General features: G+C 36.0%; 1 protein-coding gene across 1 annotated transcript in view; it reads left to right on the top strand.

The window, feature by feature from the left end:
• The window catches only part of LOC106884435 (E3 ubiquitin-protein ligase HERC2), a 160,411-nt gene that overhangs the window by 96,676 nt on the left and 44,639 nt on the right, over positions 1–19,096 (top strand). Inside the window, exons 37-45 of the mRNA XM_089365383.1 lie at positions 1,001–1,226; positions 3,717–3,885; positions 5,279–5,498; positions 7,696–7,995; positions 8,500–8,653; positions 10,416–10,523; positions 11,164–11,454; positions 12,538–12,680; positions 13,888–14,013. Coding sequence (XP_089221509.1) covers positions 1,001–1,226; positions 3,717–3,885; positions 5,279–5,498; positions 7,696–7,995; positions 8,500–8,653; positions 10,416–10,523; positions 11,164–11,454; positions 12,538–12,680; positions 13,888–14,013 — 1,737 coding nt within the window. The remainder of the gene's footprint in view (positions 1–1,000; positions 1,227–3,716; positions 3,886–5,278; positions 5,499–7,695; positions 7,996–8,499; positions 8,654–10,415; positions 10,524–11,163; positions 11,455–12,537; positions 12,681–13,887; positions 14,014–19,096) is intronic.

Here is a 19,096-nt window from a genome sequence, read left to right as displayed (position 1 = left end):
GAAGCCATAGCCTCCATGTATGCCATGGAAGCCTCCAGCACGACGTCCGACATGACCGTTGAAGTCTCCAGCCACAAAGAGAAGGTCCCTGTCACTCGTCGACGAGGTAGTTTGCAAGAGGGTGTCATAGAATTGGTCTTTCAGACCATCTGGTAGCCCCGGTTGAGGTGCATAGGCTGAGATGACAGTGGCTAATCTATGATGAAGCACTAGTCTGATCTTAAGTACTATGTCACTTACTCTAACGATCTCGATTACCTTATCCACCCATTTCTCTGCTAGAAGTATTCCTACGCCCCCGACCCCGTCAGTGTTCCCTGCCCAGAAAATCTTGTACCTGTGTTCTTTGCCTGTGAGGACCCTCGCAGAACCTCCTCTCCATCTTACTTCCTGGATGCAGCACATATCTACGCGTCTCCGTTCAAGCATCTCAACAATATATATATATATAAGCACAGTTCCAGCTCAGTCTTGATCCAGCTGTGGCCATCCACATTTTTAATATCTACAGTTGTATTATCAAATGTATCAGTTCCTTTTTTGTTTTTTAAGATGGTAGGACATAATTTAGAAATATATATCTGCTATTGCTGACAACATGACTATTCATATAGAAGATCCATCCACTCAAATTTGAACACAAGTTGTTTAAGCAGATACCTTTTATTAAGGGCATAAGTGTCCCTAACAAGTTACTTGACCACAAAGGTGGAAAGGTTCAAATTACTTGCTGGATGACAATCACATGTAGGTCTGACCATAGGTATAGACATGTATGCTTATAATTCACCCTTCTTCTTTCTAGAATATGTACCATGATAATCATAATTAACCAATCAATAATCTTGACTCAAAATTTTTGTTTTTATCATAAATGTATTAATAGGTTTCTACTTATTTAGTTCCCATGTATTAATTCGTTTATATTAGAATTTTAATGTATTCAAGTTTTGAAATATAATTGAAGATGATAACAGAGAATCTTTAAATAATATTTCAGGTTTATGCATGGGGAGATAATGACCATGGACAACAAGGAAATGGAACCACCACTGTCAATAGAAAACCAGCTCTTGTTCATGGACTGGAAAGTTTCAAAATAACCAAAGTTGCATGTGGTTCTTCCCATAGCATTGCATGGGCGACCACAGATCTTGCTGCACCAACAACTCATGAACCTGTACTTTTTTCTGCTTCCCGAGATCCTCTTGGTTCTACACTCTTAGGTAAAACTGTTGAATTTAATTTTATTTTGATTTGATTTTTTTGTAAATATAGGCACAGGTATGGCTGTGTGATAAGAAGCTTGCTTCCCGACCACATGGTCCCAGGGTCAGTCCCACTCTGTGGCACCTTGCACAAATGTCTTCTACAATAGCCTCAGGCCAACCAAAGTCTTGTGCATGATAAAACTGAAAGATGCCTATCATGTGTGTCTGTCTTTGTATCTGTGTTAGTCCCCCACCACTGCGTGACAACTGGTGTTGGTTTGTTTATGTCCCATAACTTAGCAGTTCAGCAAAGGAGACTTGTAGAGTAAATAAGCTTTAAAAAAGAGTGAGTACTGAGGTTGATTCATTCAATTAAAAGTCTTTTAAGGTGGTGCCCCAGCATGGCTACTGTCTAATGACTGAAACAAATAAAAGATAATACAGTTCTATATTTAAGATATTTGATGGATATTTGTCCTCATCTTGTTTGATGAGGCTGATATACAACGTTTCGGCTGATATACTCTCCATCCTTCATCAGGTGTCTTGAGGAAATTTCAAACCAGAGTTCTCATTCCTAAGGTATTTTTCGATATTATTATTATCGTTATTAGTCAGGTCACTGCTTGGAATCGAACTCAGAATCTTGGGGTTAGTAGCCCATACTCTTAACCACTACACCATATGCGTGTGGGCAATTATGGAGTGAATTTTAGGGCTTATAAATCTAATATTTTCCTATCCTTCCTTAATATTGGTTCCCATATGCTACTCATATCTGTACTCAGTCTGCTTAGGAGGTTGTTGTGCCCTAGCATATGTGCTGCTTCTTTTGGATTTCATATTTTCCAGTGGTGTTTTCTGTCTATTATTTTAACTTTATCCCACAGGGGGAGGTGGTCTCCGTTTTTCCATATTAGATTTATAAGCCCTAAAATTCACTCCATACTTGCCCACAGGCATATGACGTAAGATTCCGAGTTCGATTCGAAGCAGTGACCTAAATAATAATAACATTGAAAAATGTGGTGGTGGTGGTGTTAGTGGTAATGGGTTTAATACCATCATCTGAACCTTGTATATTTTTAGCTGAATCCACTCTATGGAAAGCACTCAGTGAAGGCATCTAGTTTTAAGCATGTAGGTTTTAAGCAGGTAAAAAGACAGCAGGTATCAGCTGGAGAGAGGAAGTTTTGGTAACTATTACGACTGCTTGCAACTAAAGAGTCTGAGATATGATACTGTACAAACTGGATACATTTTTTAAATAGCCTTACAGTTCACAGTTGCTAGTTCAAATCTAGGCAGGATTTTTCAATATCCCAGAAAAAGATTCCCTTAAGATTTTCTTTTTCTTTTCTTTTTTTTTTTGTGAATTTTAGAATTCCTTTTAGATGAGGGTGTAGGGAAAGATGGATGAGAGTAAGAGCTGTTAATATTCACTTATGATTGTTACAATTTAATGTTTATGGTGTGTAGAGGAGCATGGTCAAGATGGTAGAGACCCGATAGGATGTAGTACTGAAGAATAATGACTGGATTGAAGGAGTGTGTGTGTGTATAAAGCATAGTGGGAGTATTAAGTGGAGGGCTTTATTAGGTGGTTGTGTATGGATTTCAGAAGATTAGAAGCTAATAGAAATTATAATAGAAAGAACGAGGGAAGAAACAATCCAACATTATAGTTTGTTGTTAAGTAACAAGACACAAGCTTTTACACAGTTGTTTATTTTATTGTTTCTTAATACCACAGTTTGTTAGTGGTTGTGGGTATAAGTGGTTTTTCTGTAGTGAAAGTCTACCACCATATACAATAAGGGTTTTTGTTCAGTGAACAAGCCCTTAGAGTTTTCTTTATATATGAGATCCTCTGTCCAACATGGAAAACAGACATCAAATGTTGATAATAATAATAATAATTCATTTTGCAAGATTCTTGATGTGAAACCGTGTGTAGAAACAGATATTGTTGTATTTGGGGATGGTCATGTTGCCAGTTTAGCCTATAAAAATACAAAATGGCTGAAAGGAAAGACACACACATAAGAAAGAAGAAAGCAAAGGACCATTGATGAGGTCACGAAAGAACTCTGGCCGAAATAGGATTAATGTAATATAATGTAATATAAAGCTGAAGCAAATTAACATCAAATATATAGTGTGTGTGTTTTTATTGGCTAAACTGGCAACATGACCATCCCCAAATACAACAACAACAACAATAATAATAATGATAATGAGTATGATGATTCAAAGCTGGGTTATTTGCAAGGACCTGAAGTGGAGTTTTGCCACAAGCCATGAATTGTGGTTTCTCTCATCCTCTCTTTCTGCCAGTCTTAGAGGTTCTGTTGGGCATCATCGTCATTGTTGCTGTTCTTGATTTTAAAAAAACCTAAGAACAGTGGTGTAACCATTGTCATTTTACTGCTTAGAAACAAAAGCATTTGTTTTTGTACTTAAATCAATTAATATTTTTTTCCACTTTAATTCATATCATACCAGGTTTAAATGAAGGAGTCAATGATGAGATAACATCCTCAGTTATTCCTGCAACTACTACCAAACCGAAACGACCATCTTTGTCAAAGATCATTCTTTCTTTGGAATCTGATGCCAGTAAACAACAAGCTTTGAACCATATACTCACTGCTCTACAGATCAAATACGCCAGGTGAGTGACTTCAGTGTTCACACCAAATTATGACTTCATTATATATTTTTTAAATTTCCACTATCTATTTCTTCACAGCCCCTAGTGATTATTTCTTTCTGTCTCGTCTAAATGTGAGTAACTTTGCATCTCCTCTACAAGAAGTTGCTCTGCCCCCATCTCCTTCTTTCATACTTGTTCTCACACTGTGTGTGTGTTTGTGTGTTACTGTCTCGTTGCAACCTTATTAGTCCTGGTATCAAAAAAACAGGCACTAGATGGGCAGCCAGCTCTAGAAACAATGCCAAAGCAGACATTGGGGTACAATGTTGTCCTTGGACCCATCTCTGTCAAACAATCCAACCTGTGCCAATATGGAACATGGACATTAAATGATGATGATGATGATGATGATGATGATGATGAGTTTCCAATTTCAGAATCACTGATTATTCATAAATATTTCTTTCTTTTATTATTCTTGCTTGCTATGCTCAAGATATCCTGTGCCTTGCTGTACATAAGAAGACCTGTCCACCACAGCAGAATTGATATCCTGGTGGGTTTTTTTGTCTTGGAAATTACTTGGTGACCCTGTTGGTGCTGGTGCCACATGAAAAGCACCCATGCCAGTGCCACATATAAAACACCTGTGCCAATGCCATGTAAAAAGCACTCTGTAAAGTGGTTGGCATTAGGAAGGGCATCCAGCTGTAGAAACTATGCCAGAACAGATGATGAAGCTTGGTACAAACCCTGACTCTACAAGCTACCATCAAACCATCCAACTCATGCCAGCATGGAGAATGGACATTAAATGATGATGATGATGATGATGATTTAATAACTTATATATTACAACATAATATTCATCATCATAATTATTATGGTGGCAAATAGGCAGAACCATTAGCACACTGGGCAAGATTCTTAGCGATTTTGTCCACCTCTATGTTCTGATTCAAATTCTGCTGAATTTGACATTGCCTGTCATCCTTTCAGAGGCAATAAAATAAGTGCCAGTTGTGCGTTGGGGTCAATGTAATTGACTTGCCCCTCCCTTGAAACTGCTGGTCTTGTGCCAAAATTTGAAACCATTATTATTATTATTAAGGTGGTGAGCTGGCAGAATTGTTAGTGCGCTGGATGAAATGCTTAGCAATATTTTGTCCGTCATTATTTTCTGAGTTCAAATTCTGCTGCAGTTGACTTTATCTTTCATCCTTTCAGGGTCAATAAAATAAGTATCAGTTGAACACTGGGGTCAATGTAATCAACCCATCCCCTCTCTTGAAACTGTTGGCCTTGTGCCAAAATTTGAAACCATCATCATCATTATTATTATTATTGGTAGTGGTACTGGTAATGGTGGTGGTGGTGGTGATATTTACTGTTGTTATTATACTTGTTGTAGGGATGCAATAGTTGGATCATTAATGAAAGAAGTTCAAGCTGTGAATCCCAGCAGTTGCCTGGAAAATCAACGTTCAGCTCAGTTTCACCAGTCCTCACCTGTCATGTTAGCATCAATTGGTACTACAGAAGAACTGGCACCAACTGTTCACTCTACTCCTACAATAGCAGCATTATCTGAACGAGATTCCACGGCAATGGTAGATTCCTCTCATTCAGATGTAAGTTTTTTTTGGTTTGTTTTTTGTTTACTTTGTTTTTCCACTTTTATAAACTGATGCTGTTTCTTATAATATTAGATGATCCTATGTACCCCCCCCCCCCCTAGACAACCCTATCGCTAATCCCTTCCTTCTCTCCTGATCACCGCCATACTCCCCCATCCTCTCCTCTTACATATCCTCCCTCATCACCCATTTAAAATCCTCACCTACTCTTCTATTCCTTCTCAATTAGAGGAGCCACTTCAGGCTCTTAGTTTTTATAATTTGTAAAGCTATCTTTATTAGTACTGGTGCCATGAAAAAAATTCACACTGTATACGGTGTAAAATGTTTGGTGTTAGGAAGGGCATCAAACTGTAGAGACCATGCCAAAGCAAACATTGAAGCATTGTGTAGTCCTTGTACTGTTCGATCCTGTCAAACCATCTAACCCATGCCAGCTTGGAAGCTGAATATTAAATGATGGTAATGCTGCTGTTGATGATGATGATTGTGATGATGTTTGTTTGTATATATGTATACCTGGAAGGAGGGACAGATGGACAGACAGTTCATTGGCTCATATTTGGCTCATTGAATTAAGGTGTAAGTGACTGAGTATTCCACAGACATTAGAACTTTTAATGTAATTCTCAGGCAGTGTGATACTGTATAATTAGGTCATATCTTTTGAAATCCAGGTACAATCAACCTGATGAGCTTATTCAGTTTTTTCATCTATCCAGTTTTGATCAAAAGACATGGCTTTATTCAAGCCTGTAGAAAAAATACTTGCTCAAGATGCCATGACTTCATGGTTGTGATACAGCTCCTTAACCATTGTTTGGTAAGAATCTTGCTTCCCAACCACAAGGATCAAATGTGATGCTTATGTATTCACATTATTTTGAATTAATCATGCATTATCTAATAGCTTAGAGATGTTGATGATGTGGTTGTAAATTTTTTGAATGATGTTGTAGGGTAGGTGTGAGGTGTTGGATCTCACAAATTTGATCATGAGACAGAATATTTGGACTGGATATGGCAGTTTCAATGCTAAGGGATTAATTGTATTATTACAACTATAGAAGAATTTTGCAAAACATTTACAATTTTAGGGTTCAGATTTCATCATCAAAACTTAATTTACCTTCATTTGGTCATCTTTTTGGCACTGAATGAATCCCATTCTACATTTCCAACAGATGTCATGGATTACATGTCAGTCTATTACCACACACACACATTGTAAATTGGTTGGCATTAGGAAGGACATTCAGCCATAGAAACCATGCCAATATCAAGACATTGGAGCATGATGCTGTCTTTAGATCTGTTTGATGCTGTCAAACCATCCAGCACATGCCAGCTAAGGAGATTGACATTAAAAGATGATGATGATACCTGTGCATGCACACACACACTCTCTTTCTTTCTCTCTCTCTCTCTCTCTCTCTCTCTCTCTCTTCAGCTTTGACAGTGTTCAATGAATGGAACCCACTAAATATTCCAAACAGTTGAATTCTTAAGATAATTCTAAGATAGAACCAACATGGTGGCCATCATGTGACAAGGCTATATATTTGAATTGCATATACAGTCCATTCAATAAACAAGCTTCCATAGAATTTCTATCTATTCAGATTCTACTGTCAGTACTTGAGTTCATCTTGAAGCCATGATAGAAAAATACTCTTCCAAGACTTTGTGGTTTGTGACTGAAATCCAGGAATAATGATTGTAAATTAGACTTTTTAGAAACTCATCCTCTACCTATATGCACACATTTATATATATGCACACACACAAACACACATGTATTCAGACATGTGTACAAATATTGAAACTTGGGATAGGTACTTAGGAATTGAATGCTAGTCTATATCTTTATTTTTTTGTTACTTTTTAATTAAATGTCTTTAATATATATATGTGTGTGTGTGTGTGTGTGTGTATACATATACATACATACATAAATGTGTGTGCATATATATATATATATGTTTTGCAAAATTCTTCTATAGTTGTAATTATACAGGTAGTGCTATTAAGTTAGACATGGCTTGGGCCTATATTGCTGAAACCTATCAAAGTTATATATATATATATATATGTATATATATGTATATATATATGTATATATATATGTGTGTGTGATATATATATATATATATATAAAATGTATGTATCCATCTTATTAAACTTATTACAGACATTTTGTCCTGGAGAAATATCATCTTTTCCAAGTATGCACAGTTTGGCTGCAAAAGTTTCCCCTGCAACTAGCATAATTGCTGAGACATTTACCTCACCTGATCAAGTAACGAGTACTTTGGAAATCATAAAGCCAGCTTATCCCGAAGGCCTCGATGAGTTCACCAGCAAACTGACTGCTGACGATGCAAGAGTTCTTGTTGATCTTCTTAAACTTGCTGTTGCAAATCGAGCTGGTGAGAAAGGGAAGGATACACTAGCTGGTATCTTAAAAGCCGTTGACAAGGCGTATCCTCAGGTAAGTTCTTTCAGTCTTGTCCGTTGAATCCATGGTAAAATTGGTGAGTATTTTTGTATGTGTGTGTATTGTATTATGTATGTTATTGTAATGTGTGTGTATGTGTACTTTGTTGTTTGTGCGTGGCATTGTTGTATGAGTGTGTTATGTATATCTTGTAAATGTAGTGTACTCTAAAACTGTCTGTGTATGTGACAGAGAGAGAGAGAGAGATTTTATATTTTCACACTATTGCTGTTTTGCTCCTAACCGAAATATTCCAACTATTAGAAACCCAGTCCACATAACTGTTAACAGACAACCATTGTATATAGTTTGTTGCCTCATGCAGAGTAACTTTGTTGAATTAGTCAATATATCTTAACTTACAGTACATTGTTTAGCACCTCAGCTAGAGAAAGCTCTCAGAATCTGTTGCTATAAATTTCACGATTCCTTTGGAAATCGATTAAATTCAGTTTTCTCCTTTTTTGTGTGTGTGAAAAATTTACTTCTATTGTGCAGGTTGCAGAGATGTTGCTGGAACTGTGTGTCACAGAACTGGAAGATGTGGCTGCTGATACTGAATCTGGACGTACTTTACCACAACCTGTTGTACAAGAGAGTCCTCATCATTATTCAGATGACCTATCACTATCAGGCCATGTGAAAATACCTGGTCAGTGATTTTCATTAACAAAATACTTTTGTTGTTGTTCTTAATTAGCTGAAATACTGTTGCTGCTGTTATTGTTTACCTCCACGTCAACCTTGATCCCAGCAGACCTACAATCATATGTTTTCCAACCATAAGTATCAATCTTTTATATACATCACTCAGTACCATGGAAGAGAGAGTGTGTACCTTAACTAGGCCCTACTGAGGGACCAGTCATTTAAGTTGATGCAGTATTGTCACAAGTACAATTAAGGATATAGAAACTAAGAAGGCAACTTGCACATCAGGAGTAAGCAGGTTGATGATTAACTCTTTAGCATTTAAACCGGTCATATCTGGCCAAAATATTCTACCTCTTTTATGTTCAAATCAGCCAGATCCTGTCTCTCACACCTACCCTATAATGTCATTTTAAAAATATGCAATCACACAAGTGAAATCTTGAAACTACAAGATAAAGCATGATTAATTTAAAACAAAGTGACTTAAGCATAGCATTTAACAGAGTAATATGAATGCTAAAGGGTTAAAATATTTGACACAGCAGAATATGTATTGGTCACTTACATAAATCATATAGTATAGGGAGGAATCACATATTCACAATGACTGGCATAGCAGCATATTTTGTCATCTGCTCAAGAACAAAGAAAATACACTCAAGAGAGGAAATATAGAGGCATCAAATTGTTGGGTCAAGTTATGAAAATGATAGGAAAAATTATAATGCAATTGTCTAGGAACCTAATTATTTTAGATGAAATACAGTTCAGTTTTGGTACCACATTCCTCAGATATTTAGCTAAAAATAAGCTTCCTAAACCTAATAGCCATTCACCTGGACAGGGCCTCAAATGGGGTACCATAATCTGTAATCTTATGGTTATTAAGATAACTAAGAAAAGATGAATAACTTGTGAGGCCCTCACATGTACAAAAATAATCAGCAATGAGTTTAGCATACAGGCAGATGCTCATCAAGGTTTACTCTTCTTTTCATCCATTAATATTTTAGTGTTCCAGGTAATAAAACGATTTCAATGCTATGGGAACTCTTGTATGTTGATGACTTAGTTTTTAAGGTCAAATCTGTAGTAGATTTGGAGAAATTCCAGACAGGGAAGGGAAACCTGAAATCAAAGACTAAAATTTTAGTAAGTAGGACAGGATCCTGCTACTGTCAGGGAAATTGCTTTGATGATATGTAGAAAAGTAATTGGAAGAAAATTCATACAATGTACTAATGTAAACTATGGATGTACAAGGCATGTAATGATATCACAGGCTGGCTGGCAGGGAATATACATTCCATATGTAGCAGGGACACAGAAGTAGTAAGAATCTCTTGCAGCATTTTCTTATCTACACAGACAAGTCTGCATTGCAAATTTGGATTTTTCATCAGAATCAAAAAATAGTTCACTGATGAACACTTAAGATTTTATAAACATAAATAGCCCCTAACTATGATCAATCACATTAGTCATATCTGGTTGGAAGGACCCCTAAAGTCAACTGATGCTGTCCCTTTTTCTCAGATTAAATAATTAAAGTGAAAGGTATTCTTCCAGTGTTAATTACAAAAAATAATATAAATTGGTAAAGTGTTGGAATTAGCAATTAAATACTTCAGATCATTGTATTTCTGGATTAATTATGTTTGTTTAAAACATTTGAATATATTTAATATTGTTTTAAAATTCGAAATAATGGTTTACTTTATTATTATTTTTTTTTAAAAAACCAATGACCAAAAATACAGGCGCTGAATGTTTACGAGTTGAGTTTGATCGCTTGTGTTCAACAGAACGACGACATGATCCATTGACCATTATGGATGGATCTGGAAGAACTGTTTCTGTACGATCAGGTATAAAATATACAAATTTCTTTTCATTATGTACAAGACCAATTTTATAGGGACCCGATGAAATATAAAACTTTTTTTTTCAAAAATGTGTCATGCATACTTTTCCAAACCATATTAGCAATGTCACATGATCACACACCACGTGTCCAACCAGGCTATCAGATGTTGTTACACATCACTGGTCACAATGCACTTTTTTCCATTGTTTAGCCTTCAAATGATGCTACCCCACTGACTAGGCAAGCAGGCCAACATTCTCTGGAGCAACGTGAAAAAAAAGATTTTGCTCATGAACACAATGCACCACCCAGTTGGGGAATTGAACCCACAATCTAGCACTAGGTCACACACCTTCACATTAGCAATGTAAATGAGGTTCACTGAGTTGCTGTCTTAGTTCACCCACCCAAAGCTTACTTCTAGCAATCTTGAAGAACTGATAAAGAATCAGTCAAGTACTAAAGTCAATGTAACTGACTACTCCAACCACCAAAACTCAGGCCATGTGCCCATGAGAAACAATTGCTGCTGCTGCTGCTGCTGTTGTTGTTGTTGCTTCTTCTGCTGCTGTTGTTGTTGTTGTTGTTGTTGAAAAAGAAATCATCATTATTATTATTAATTAATTTTTTTTAAATTTCAGGCAGGGAATGGTCTGATTGGTCAACAGAACTGAGAATTCCTGGAGACGAACTACGGTGGAAGTTTACTAGTGATGGTTCTGTTAATGGTTGGGGTTGGAGATTTACTGTTTACCCAATCATGCCAACTGCAGCACCTATGGATATGTTAACTGACAGAACTGTTCTTTCCCGGCCTTCTATAGATTTGGTTATTTGTCTTCTTGATTTGGAACTGGATGCTAGTTCTGACTGCAGCATTGTACCTAGACTAGCTGCTGCTCTGGCAGCATGTGCTCAACTGAGCTCTTTAGGTTAGTACAGACATTCAGCTTTCTCTTTAACTAATGCTATTCTGAAAAAAAAAAATTTCTGTTTTTCTTTTATAAAGTGTATTCTTTGAATGAGAGTGGAAGAAAACCACAAAGTTTCATTTGCAGTCATTAGACAAATAGCTTTAGATATTATTATTTATAAAATATTAAGTAAAAATTTTGAATATTTACAAATTTATTTTTATCAGAGATTCTATGTTGTTATTTTATATTAAAGTTATTACAAGTAAATAAACTAATTACTAATTAGTTAGAATACTGATTGCCCTAAATTTTCTTACTTGATATACATTTTAAATTTTAATTATTGAGAGTTTGCACCATTACATAGTTTAGGAAAACAGTTCAGTTTTATTACATTTGAAATTCCAATAATTCTTATAAAGTTAGTGTTATATAAGGTTACTGGATTACTGATTACATGGTCATGCATATTTGTGTGTGTGTGTGTGTGTGTGTGTATATATATGAAGGACCACACACACACACACAATATTCTATTACTAATAAGTGTGCTAAGTTATTGAAAGTTACATATCTCGGCCTCATACACAGACATATTTGTATGTAAGGCCAAGATATGTAACTATTAACAGTCCACCTGTCTATAATGTGGAACCACAGGGTGGTATAATCTGTTACTGTACACAAGACTATAAAATTGATGAGTGTTAAATACAATGGAGTAAAATCCAATAGTAGGGTACCTCTCTTGTTTGGGAGAAAGAGAGAGGGCAGTGAACATTGGGCTTGTAACCCATTCCCACAAAATAACTAGAATTGTTACAGAAATCAATGCTGTAAGATGATGTATCAGGTTTATGTATTCTTCAGCATTTTAGGAGTAGACTGAATGGCTACATTAAAAAACATTACTGTGTTTCTTTAGAATATTAATATTGAAAGATTAGTGTAATAGTTTCTACTACAAATTTCTGCTTTATAGAGGCAATATTCCATATACACATTTTATGCTGACTTTGAAAATTAGAGTTCTTCATAAAAATAAAGGGTAATCTTGTTTCATTGTAATTATTGTTTCTCCTTTGAATACAATTCCAGGTGCACAGCAGAGAATGTGGGCTCTGCAAAAGCTTCGAAAGATCATGGCAGTCAATTATGGGGTTAATTTGAATGTGAACACTCTAATTTCCAGTCCTACAACTGATTCACCTGATCAAGAAACCTCTAGAACCCCAACAATGGTAATTACTATATGTGTATCTATGTGTATGTTTGCATGTGTGTGTGTGTCTGTTTTAAATATAGTTGTATCCCCATTGCTTAACCAACATGGTTTTTGTAGTTGTTGTTGTTGTATTTGTATCACCACAAGGTTGGAACTAACACCTTGTGGATCAGTGGTGTTGTTCTGAATAAGCAACCCTGTAATTAAAGGTGTTCCAACCTTATCCAACCTGTCATTTTTGTATATCTGTGACTATATTCTCCAATGTCTTTTCATTTCTGTTTTTAAGAATTGGAGTATAGTCTGACAAAGATTTAGCTGTTATTTCTAGAAAAACTGTGTGACCACATAGAGTCTCCTTCATTGTTTCGAATACCATTCTACAATTGAGTCTTTGACATAACAATTCTCACTTCTCTAGTCCCTGGTTTCATAAACTTCTTGTTCAACTTAATTTGTACCACATCTCCATGGCCAAACAGTTGTATCCTTGTTGTTTTAATATCCATATTTCCATAATTGTGTGGGGCAGACAGAAATTGTTGAGACCGACCTTCACTTGTTTCTAACTAAGGAAATTTTTTCTGAAGATCAGATATGGTATCACAGAAGACTGGAAGCAAAGGACAGCTCTTACATAACTGTGACATTTACAAATATTATTTGAAGTCAAAGCAAAGAAACAGTAATTCATACACATAGACGACAGGTTTCTATCAGTTTCCATCTGTCAAATCCACTCACAAGGCTTTAGTTAGCCTGAGGCCATAGTAGAACATACTTGTACAAGGTGCCACATATTGAGACTGAATCTGAAACCATATACTGAGCTTAAAACTTCAATTCTGCACATGGAAGATGATTATTCTTTTACCAGATTCCATCATTAACCCTTTAGCATTTTACCCGGCCATTCCAGCCAAAACATTCTATTTGTCATATGTTTAAACTGGTCAAATGCAGTCTCTTAAACCTACCCTACAATGTCTGACTAAAAGTAAACAATCCCAAAATTGAAATCTCAAAGCAACAAGATAATGCATGATTAAATCAAAACAATGGGAATAAATAAGCTTTATATTTGACAAACTAATCTGAATGCTAGAGTTAAACCCCATCATATAGTGGGGGGAGAGTAGAGTTGCAAATTTCTTTAATCATATTCCTCAATTTCCTGTGTAGTATTAAAACTTATTTATTGTTTCTCTTTTATTCTCTTGTAGTCCCTCAGTGGAACAGCTCTTGCTTCACTTGTAAAAGGGTTACCTGAAGCTTTACAACGGCAGTATGAATATGAAGATCCTATAGTACGCAGTGGTAAACATCTTATGCATAGTCCATTCTTCAAGGTAAGCTTATTATACATACATTCACGTGTGTGTGTGTGTAATATATATATATATATATATATATATATATATATATATATATATATATATATATATATATATATATGTATATATATATACCTGCCAAAAGTTTATTTATGTCTCCTTTCAGTATTTCTTAATCCTTTTGTTTCTAGTTTCTCTCCATTTTCTTCTGTGCTTCATTTTGTCATCATCATCATCATTTTAATGCCCATGTTCCATGTTAGCATGGGTTGGATGGGGTTCAATAGGTTACAACATGCTGCATCAGGTCCCATTGTCAGTGTTGGCATGGTTTCTATGGCTGGATACCCTTCCTAATACCAACTACTTTACAGGATGTACTGTGTGTATTTTACCATGGCATTGCCGCTAGTGAGGTTGCTATGCAGCTTGCAAGACTATGAACCCTAAGAGGAGAGGGGGAAATTGTATGTCAATAGCATAATGAGTAGAGAAGAGGAATATGTATGAGAGAAAGGGCCAGAGCAGAATGATTTTCTTGCTGTAGAACACCTGACTACTCATATTTTAGAACAGGTGTGTGGATGGGAGTAGAGCTGCAAAGTGATATATGTCTTATTTTCTATTATTATTATTTTTTTACCCCAAGCCTCTCCACTGCTTTTGTTTCTTCTGGTGTTTCTAGTTGCCAATTTTGCAGCACTTTACCTTCTTCTATCCAATTCATTGGCTTCCTGTGACATCATCATCATCATCTTTTAACGTCTGTCTTCCATGCTGGCATGGGTTGGATGATTTGACAGGAACTGACAAGCTAGAAGCTGCACCAACCTCTTTTGTCAGATTTGGCATGGTTTCTATGGCTGGATGCTCTTCCTTATTGCAACCACTTCACAGAGTGTAACTGAATGTGTTTTACACAGCACAAGCACTAACAAAATCTGTTTGGCATAGTTTTTAGATAATCATTTTTTTTTTTTTTTTTTTGGTGCAATTCCTTGTTCAACAGTTTCTCTGAATTTCTCAGATTATCATTATCCATTTTATTTACAATTACTGATTGTATATTTCACTTACACTCCTTCGATATTCTCATATCATTCACATACTTCATTTCATCTCTTTCTTTTTATCTTGTAGTTCTCTTATTTTTTACCTCCAAATCTGCCTCCACTTCTCTCTTATACATACACACTCATTTTGCTTTCATACATGAATTTCTCTTTCTATATCTCTCAATCACTCACTTCCTATACTTCTCTTATTTCATCATATTATATCTCTAATTCCTTTTGTCTCGTGTAACACTTTTTTCCATCTCTCTGTATATTTCACTGTCTGCACCTAGCTGTTGGATGATTGCATACAGTTTCTTTCCTCAACCCTTTCTGTCTGTTCCCTCCCATTCTCTACAAAAAAGACAGCTACTTTATATTTTAAGCCATGATAAAACTGAGAAGTCCATTGAATAGGAGTGGATGCTTGCATGTGTGATGCACGTATGTACACACATCTGAATATGTGTTCATATACAGCTAAACACATATTTATATATAAGTATATATATATATATATATATATATACTTATACACATATGTATGTTCGTGTATGTATGTATACACACACACATATATATAAACAAAACACAAACCCCTTCAGGTAGATGGCCCTGCTCGATCTGTAGAAAAGGCGTGGGTAGGAACTCTATAAGATGCACCCAGTGCAAGCTATGGACACATAAGAGGTGCAGCAATATCAAAGGAAGGTTAACTAGGAAGTTAGTTTTCGTTTGTAGCAGATGTTCAGGAGCTATAAACACTGTGAATGTGCAGAAAACAACTTCTGCCACATTCCAGGGAGAAAAACTAGACGTAGTTGATAGCTTCTGCTATCTAGGTGACCAAGTTAGTAGTGGGGGAGGGTGCGCTGAAAGTGTAGCTGCTAAAATAAGAATAGCCTGGGCAAAGTTCAGAGAGCTCTTACCTCTGCTAATGACAAGGGGCTTCTCACTCAGAGTAAAAGGCAGACTGTATGATGCATGTGTACGAACAGCCATGCTACATGGCAGTGAAACATGGGCTGTGACTGCTGAGGACATGTGTAAGCTCGCAAGGAATGAAGCCAGTATGCTCCAATGGATGAGTAATGTCAGTGTGCATACTAGACAGAGTGTAAGTACCTTTAGAGAAAAGTTGAACATAAGAAGCATCAGTTGTGGTGTGCAAGAGAGACGATTGCGCTGGTATGGGCATGTGGTGAGAATGGATGAGGATAGCTGTGTGAAAAAGTGCCACACCCTAGCAGCTGAAGGAACCTGCAGAAGAGGTAGGCCCAGGAAGACCTGGGATGAGGTGGTGAGGCACGACCTTCGAACATTGGGCCTCACCGAGGCAATGACTTCTGAATGAGATCTTTGGAAATATGCTGTGTGTGAGAAGACCCGGCAGGCAAAGTGCGACCTAAATCCAAAGCCTCTGCCAGGATGCCTACCTTCCTACGTTGGACACTAAACTCCACTTGCGAAGACCTGTTGAGGCAAGTGAAATCGAACTAATTATGATGGATGGCACCCACGCCAACGTCGCCTCCTTCATTGGACACAGAAACTTGGCTTGCAAAGACCTGTTGATGCAAGCTAAAGCGAAATCATGATGGCACCTGTGCCAGTGGCACGTGTAAGGACATTCGAGCAAGATCGTTGCCAGTGCCGCTGGACTGGCTCCCATGCAGGTGGCACATAAAAGACACCATTTTGAGTGTGGCTGTTGCCAGTACCACCTGACTGGCCTTCATGCCGGTGACACGTAAAAGCACCCACTACACTCTCTGAGTGGTTGGCGTTAGGAAGGGCATCCAGCTGTAGAAACTCTGCCAAATCAGATTGGAGCCTGGTGTAGCCACCTGGTTCACCAGTTGTCAGTCAAATTGTCCAACCCATGCTAGCATGGAAAGCAGACATTAAACGATGATGATGATATATATATATAAAGACTTTTTCAATTCCAGAGCATTATACTAATACATCTATTTGTTTTCTACTCCACCTGTCTTTGTTGTTTTTTTGTGAATTTTCCCTATATATATATAGGTACAAGCGTGGCTGCTTTGTAAGAAGCTTGCTTCCCAACCTTGAGCAACTGTCTTCTACTTTATCCCTGGACCAACAAAAGCCTTGTATGCAGATTTGTTAGATGGAAATAGAAAGAAGTCCTTCATATTTGTGTGTTGGTTTATTTATGTCTCCACAGCTTAGTAGTTTGGCAAAAAGACACTGATAGAATAAACAGCAGGCTTTAAAAAAAATATAAGTAGTTGGGTTGATTTGTTCAAACACATAGTTGTGTGTTTGTGCACATATGCCTACATACATATATATACATACATGCACACATACACACACATTAATTATACATTTGCAAGAAGAGTGTTGATTGTAACATTGAAGCTTTGGCCAGCTAACCTTCATTGGACTGTAAGGGTGAAACTTTGAAGTTACTGTCATCACACTTAATAAATATATACTCTACAAAAGTATTAAGTAATCCGTTGGTTTTAATGTTAATTTTTTTTCCTCCCCCATTATGACTCAACATAAGGTGTGAATACTGGACAGAATACTCAGTGACATTTCTTCTAGTTCTTCACATTCTGAGTTGAAATGCCTCTGAAGTTGACTTTGCCTTTCATCCTTTCAATAATAATAGAATAAGTACCAGTCAAGCACTGGGGTCGATGTAATCAATTTCCCCCTTCGCTCAAAATTGCTAGCCATGTGCCAGAATTAGAAAGGATTATAACTCAACATGCAAACAAACACACACACACACACATTATATATATATATATATATATATATATATATATATATATATATATATATATATACACACACACACACACATACATACAGGGTGGCCCAAAAGTAGGTTTACAGTAATTTAACTATCTCTTTCGCATTCGTATATTAACAGTTTAGATCTTAATTATAGAAAAATATGAAACCATTATTCTATGCTAATTTAGTTAATTGTAAAATAGAAATTTAAATAATACAGTTCTATATTTAAGAGATGAAGAATTATGTACATTGTTTCCATTATTTACATTTGACGGATATTTGTCCTCATCTTGTTTGTTGTTAACACAACGTTTCGGCTGATATACCCTCCAGCCTTCATCAGGTATTTTGGGGAAATTTCGAACCTGGGTATATCAGCTGAAACGTTGTGTTAACAACAAACAAGATGAGGACAAATATCCGTCAAATGTAAATAATGCAGAAATTTAAATGTAATAAAATGTTTTAAAAGAAATTTAAAGTGCCAATGTGATAACTGTAAACCTACTTTTGGGGCACCCTGTATACATATATATATATATATATATATATATATATATATATATATATATACACACACACACACACACACACACACACACATATATATTAAATATACATATATACATAATATATATATATACATACACACACACATTATATACATACCTATATTCACATACATTACACACACACACATATTGGTATATAAAAAATTGTGCCACAAGACATTTCTGTAGGAAATAGTTTCTAGTGGCTTCGTTTCTGCTGCTGCTGCTAGAATTGTGTCATGGTAACCTTCTTTGTTCTTGAAATGGAAAATACGAAAAGATACATTTTCTATTATTGTCTTGTGATAATAAGATGGGAAGTTGAAAGGAATATCGTATGCTGTGTGTGTTTGTGTGTGCATACAAATATGTGTATATGTATACGTGTATTTATGTACACATGTATTTATGTACGTATACATCTAAGTTTCTGTATATGTGTATGTGTGTGTGTATATATATATATATATATATATATATATCTGTGGGATTCTCAGATTTTTTAGCTGCTATTTCTGAACTTCGGTATATGGTGAAGCAAATATTTGCTGATCCCTTAATTATATTTATATATATATATATATATATATATATATATATATATATATGTACATGTTTATATGTATATATTTGTGTGTGTGTATAATACACTAGCACACACCTGCATTTGTTTATGTGCATGTATTACAAATTTACATAAAATCATTG

This window comes from Octopus bimaculoides, chromosome Z, assembly GCF_046866305.1.
Source record: "Octopus bimaculoides isolate indiv1 chromosome Z, ASM4686630v1, whole genome shotgun sequence".
NCBI classification, from domain to species: Eukaryota; Metazoa; Mollusca; class Cephalopoda; order Octopoda; family Octopodidae; genus Octopus; species Octopus bimaculoides.
Note: the sequence above shows the minus strand (reverse complement) of the source record. Positions and strands in the feature narration are given on the sequence as shown.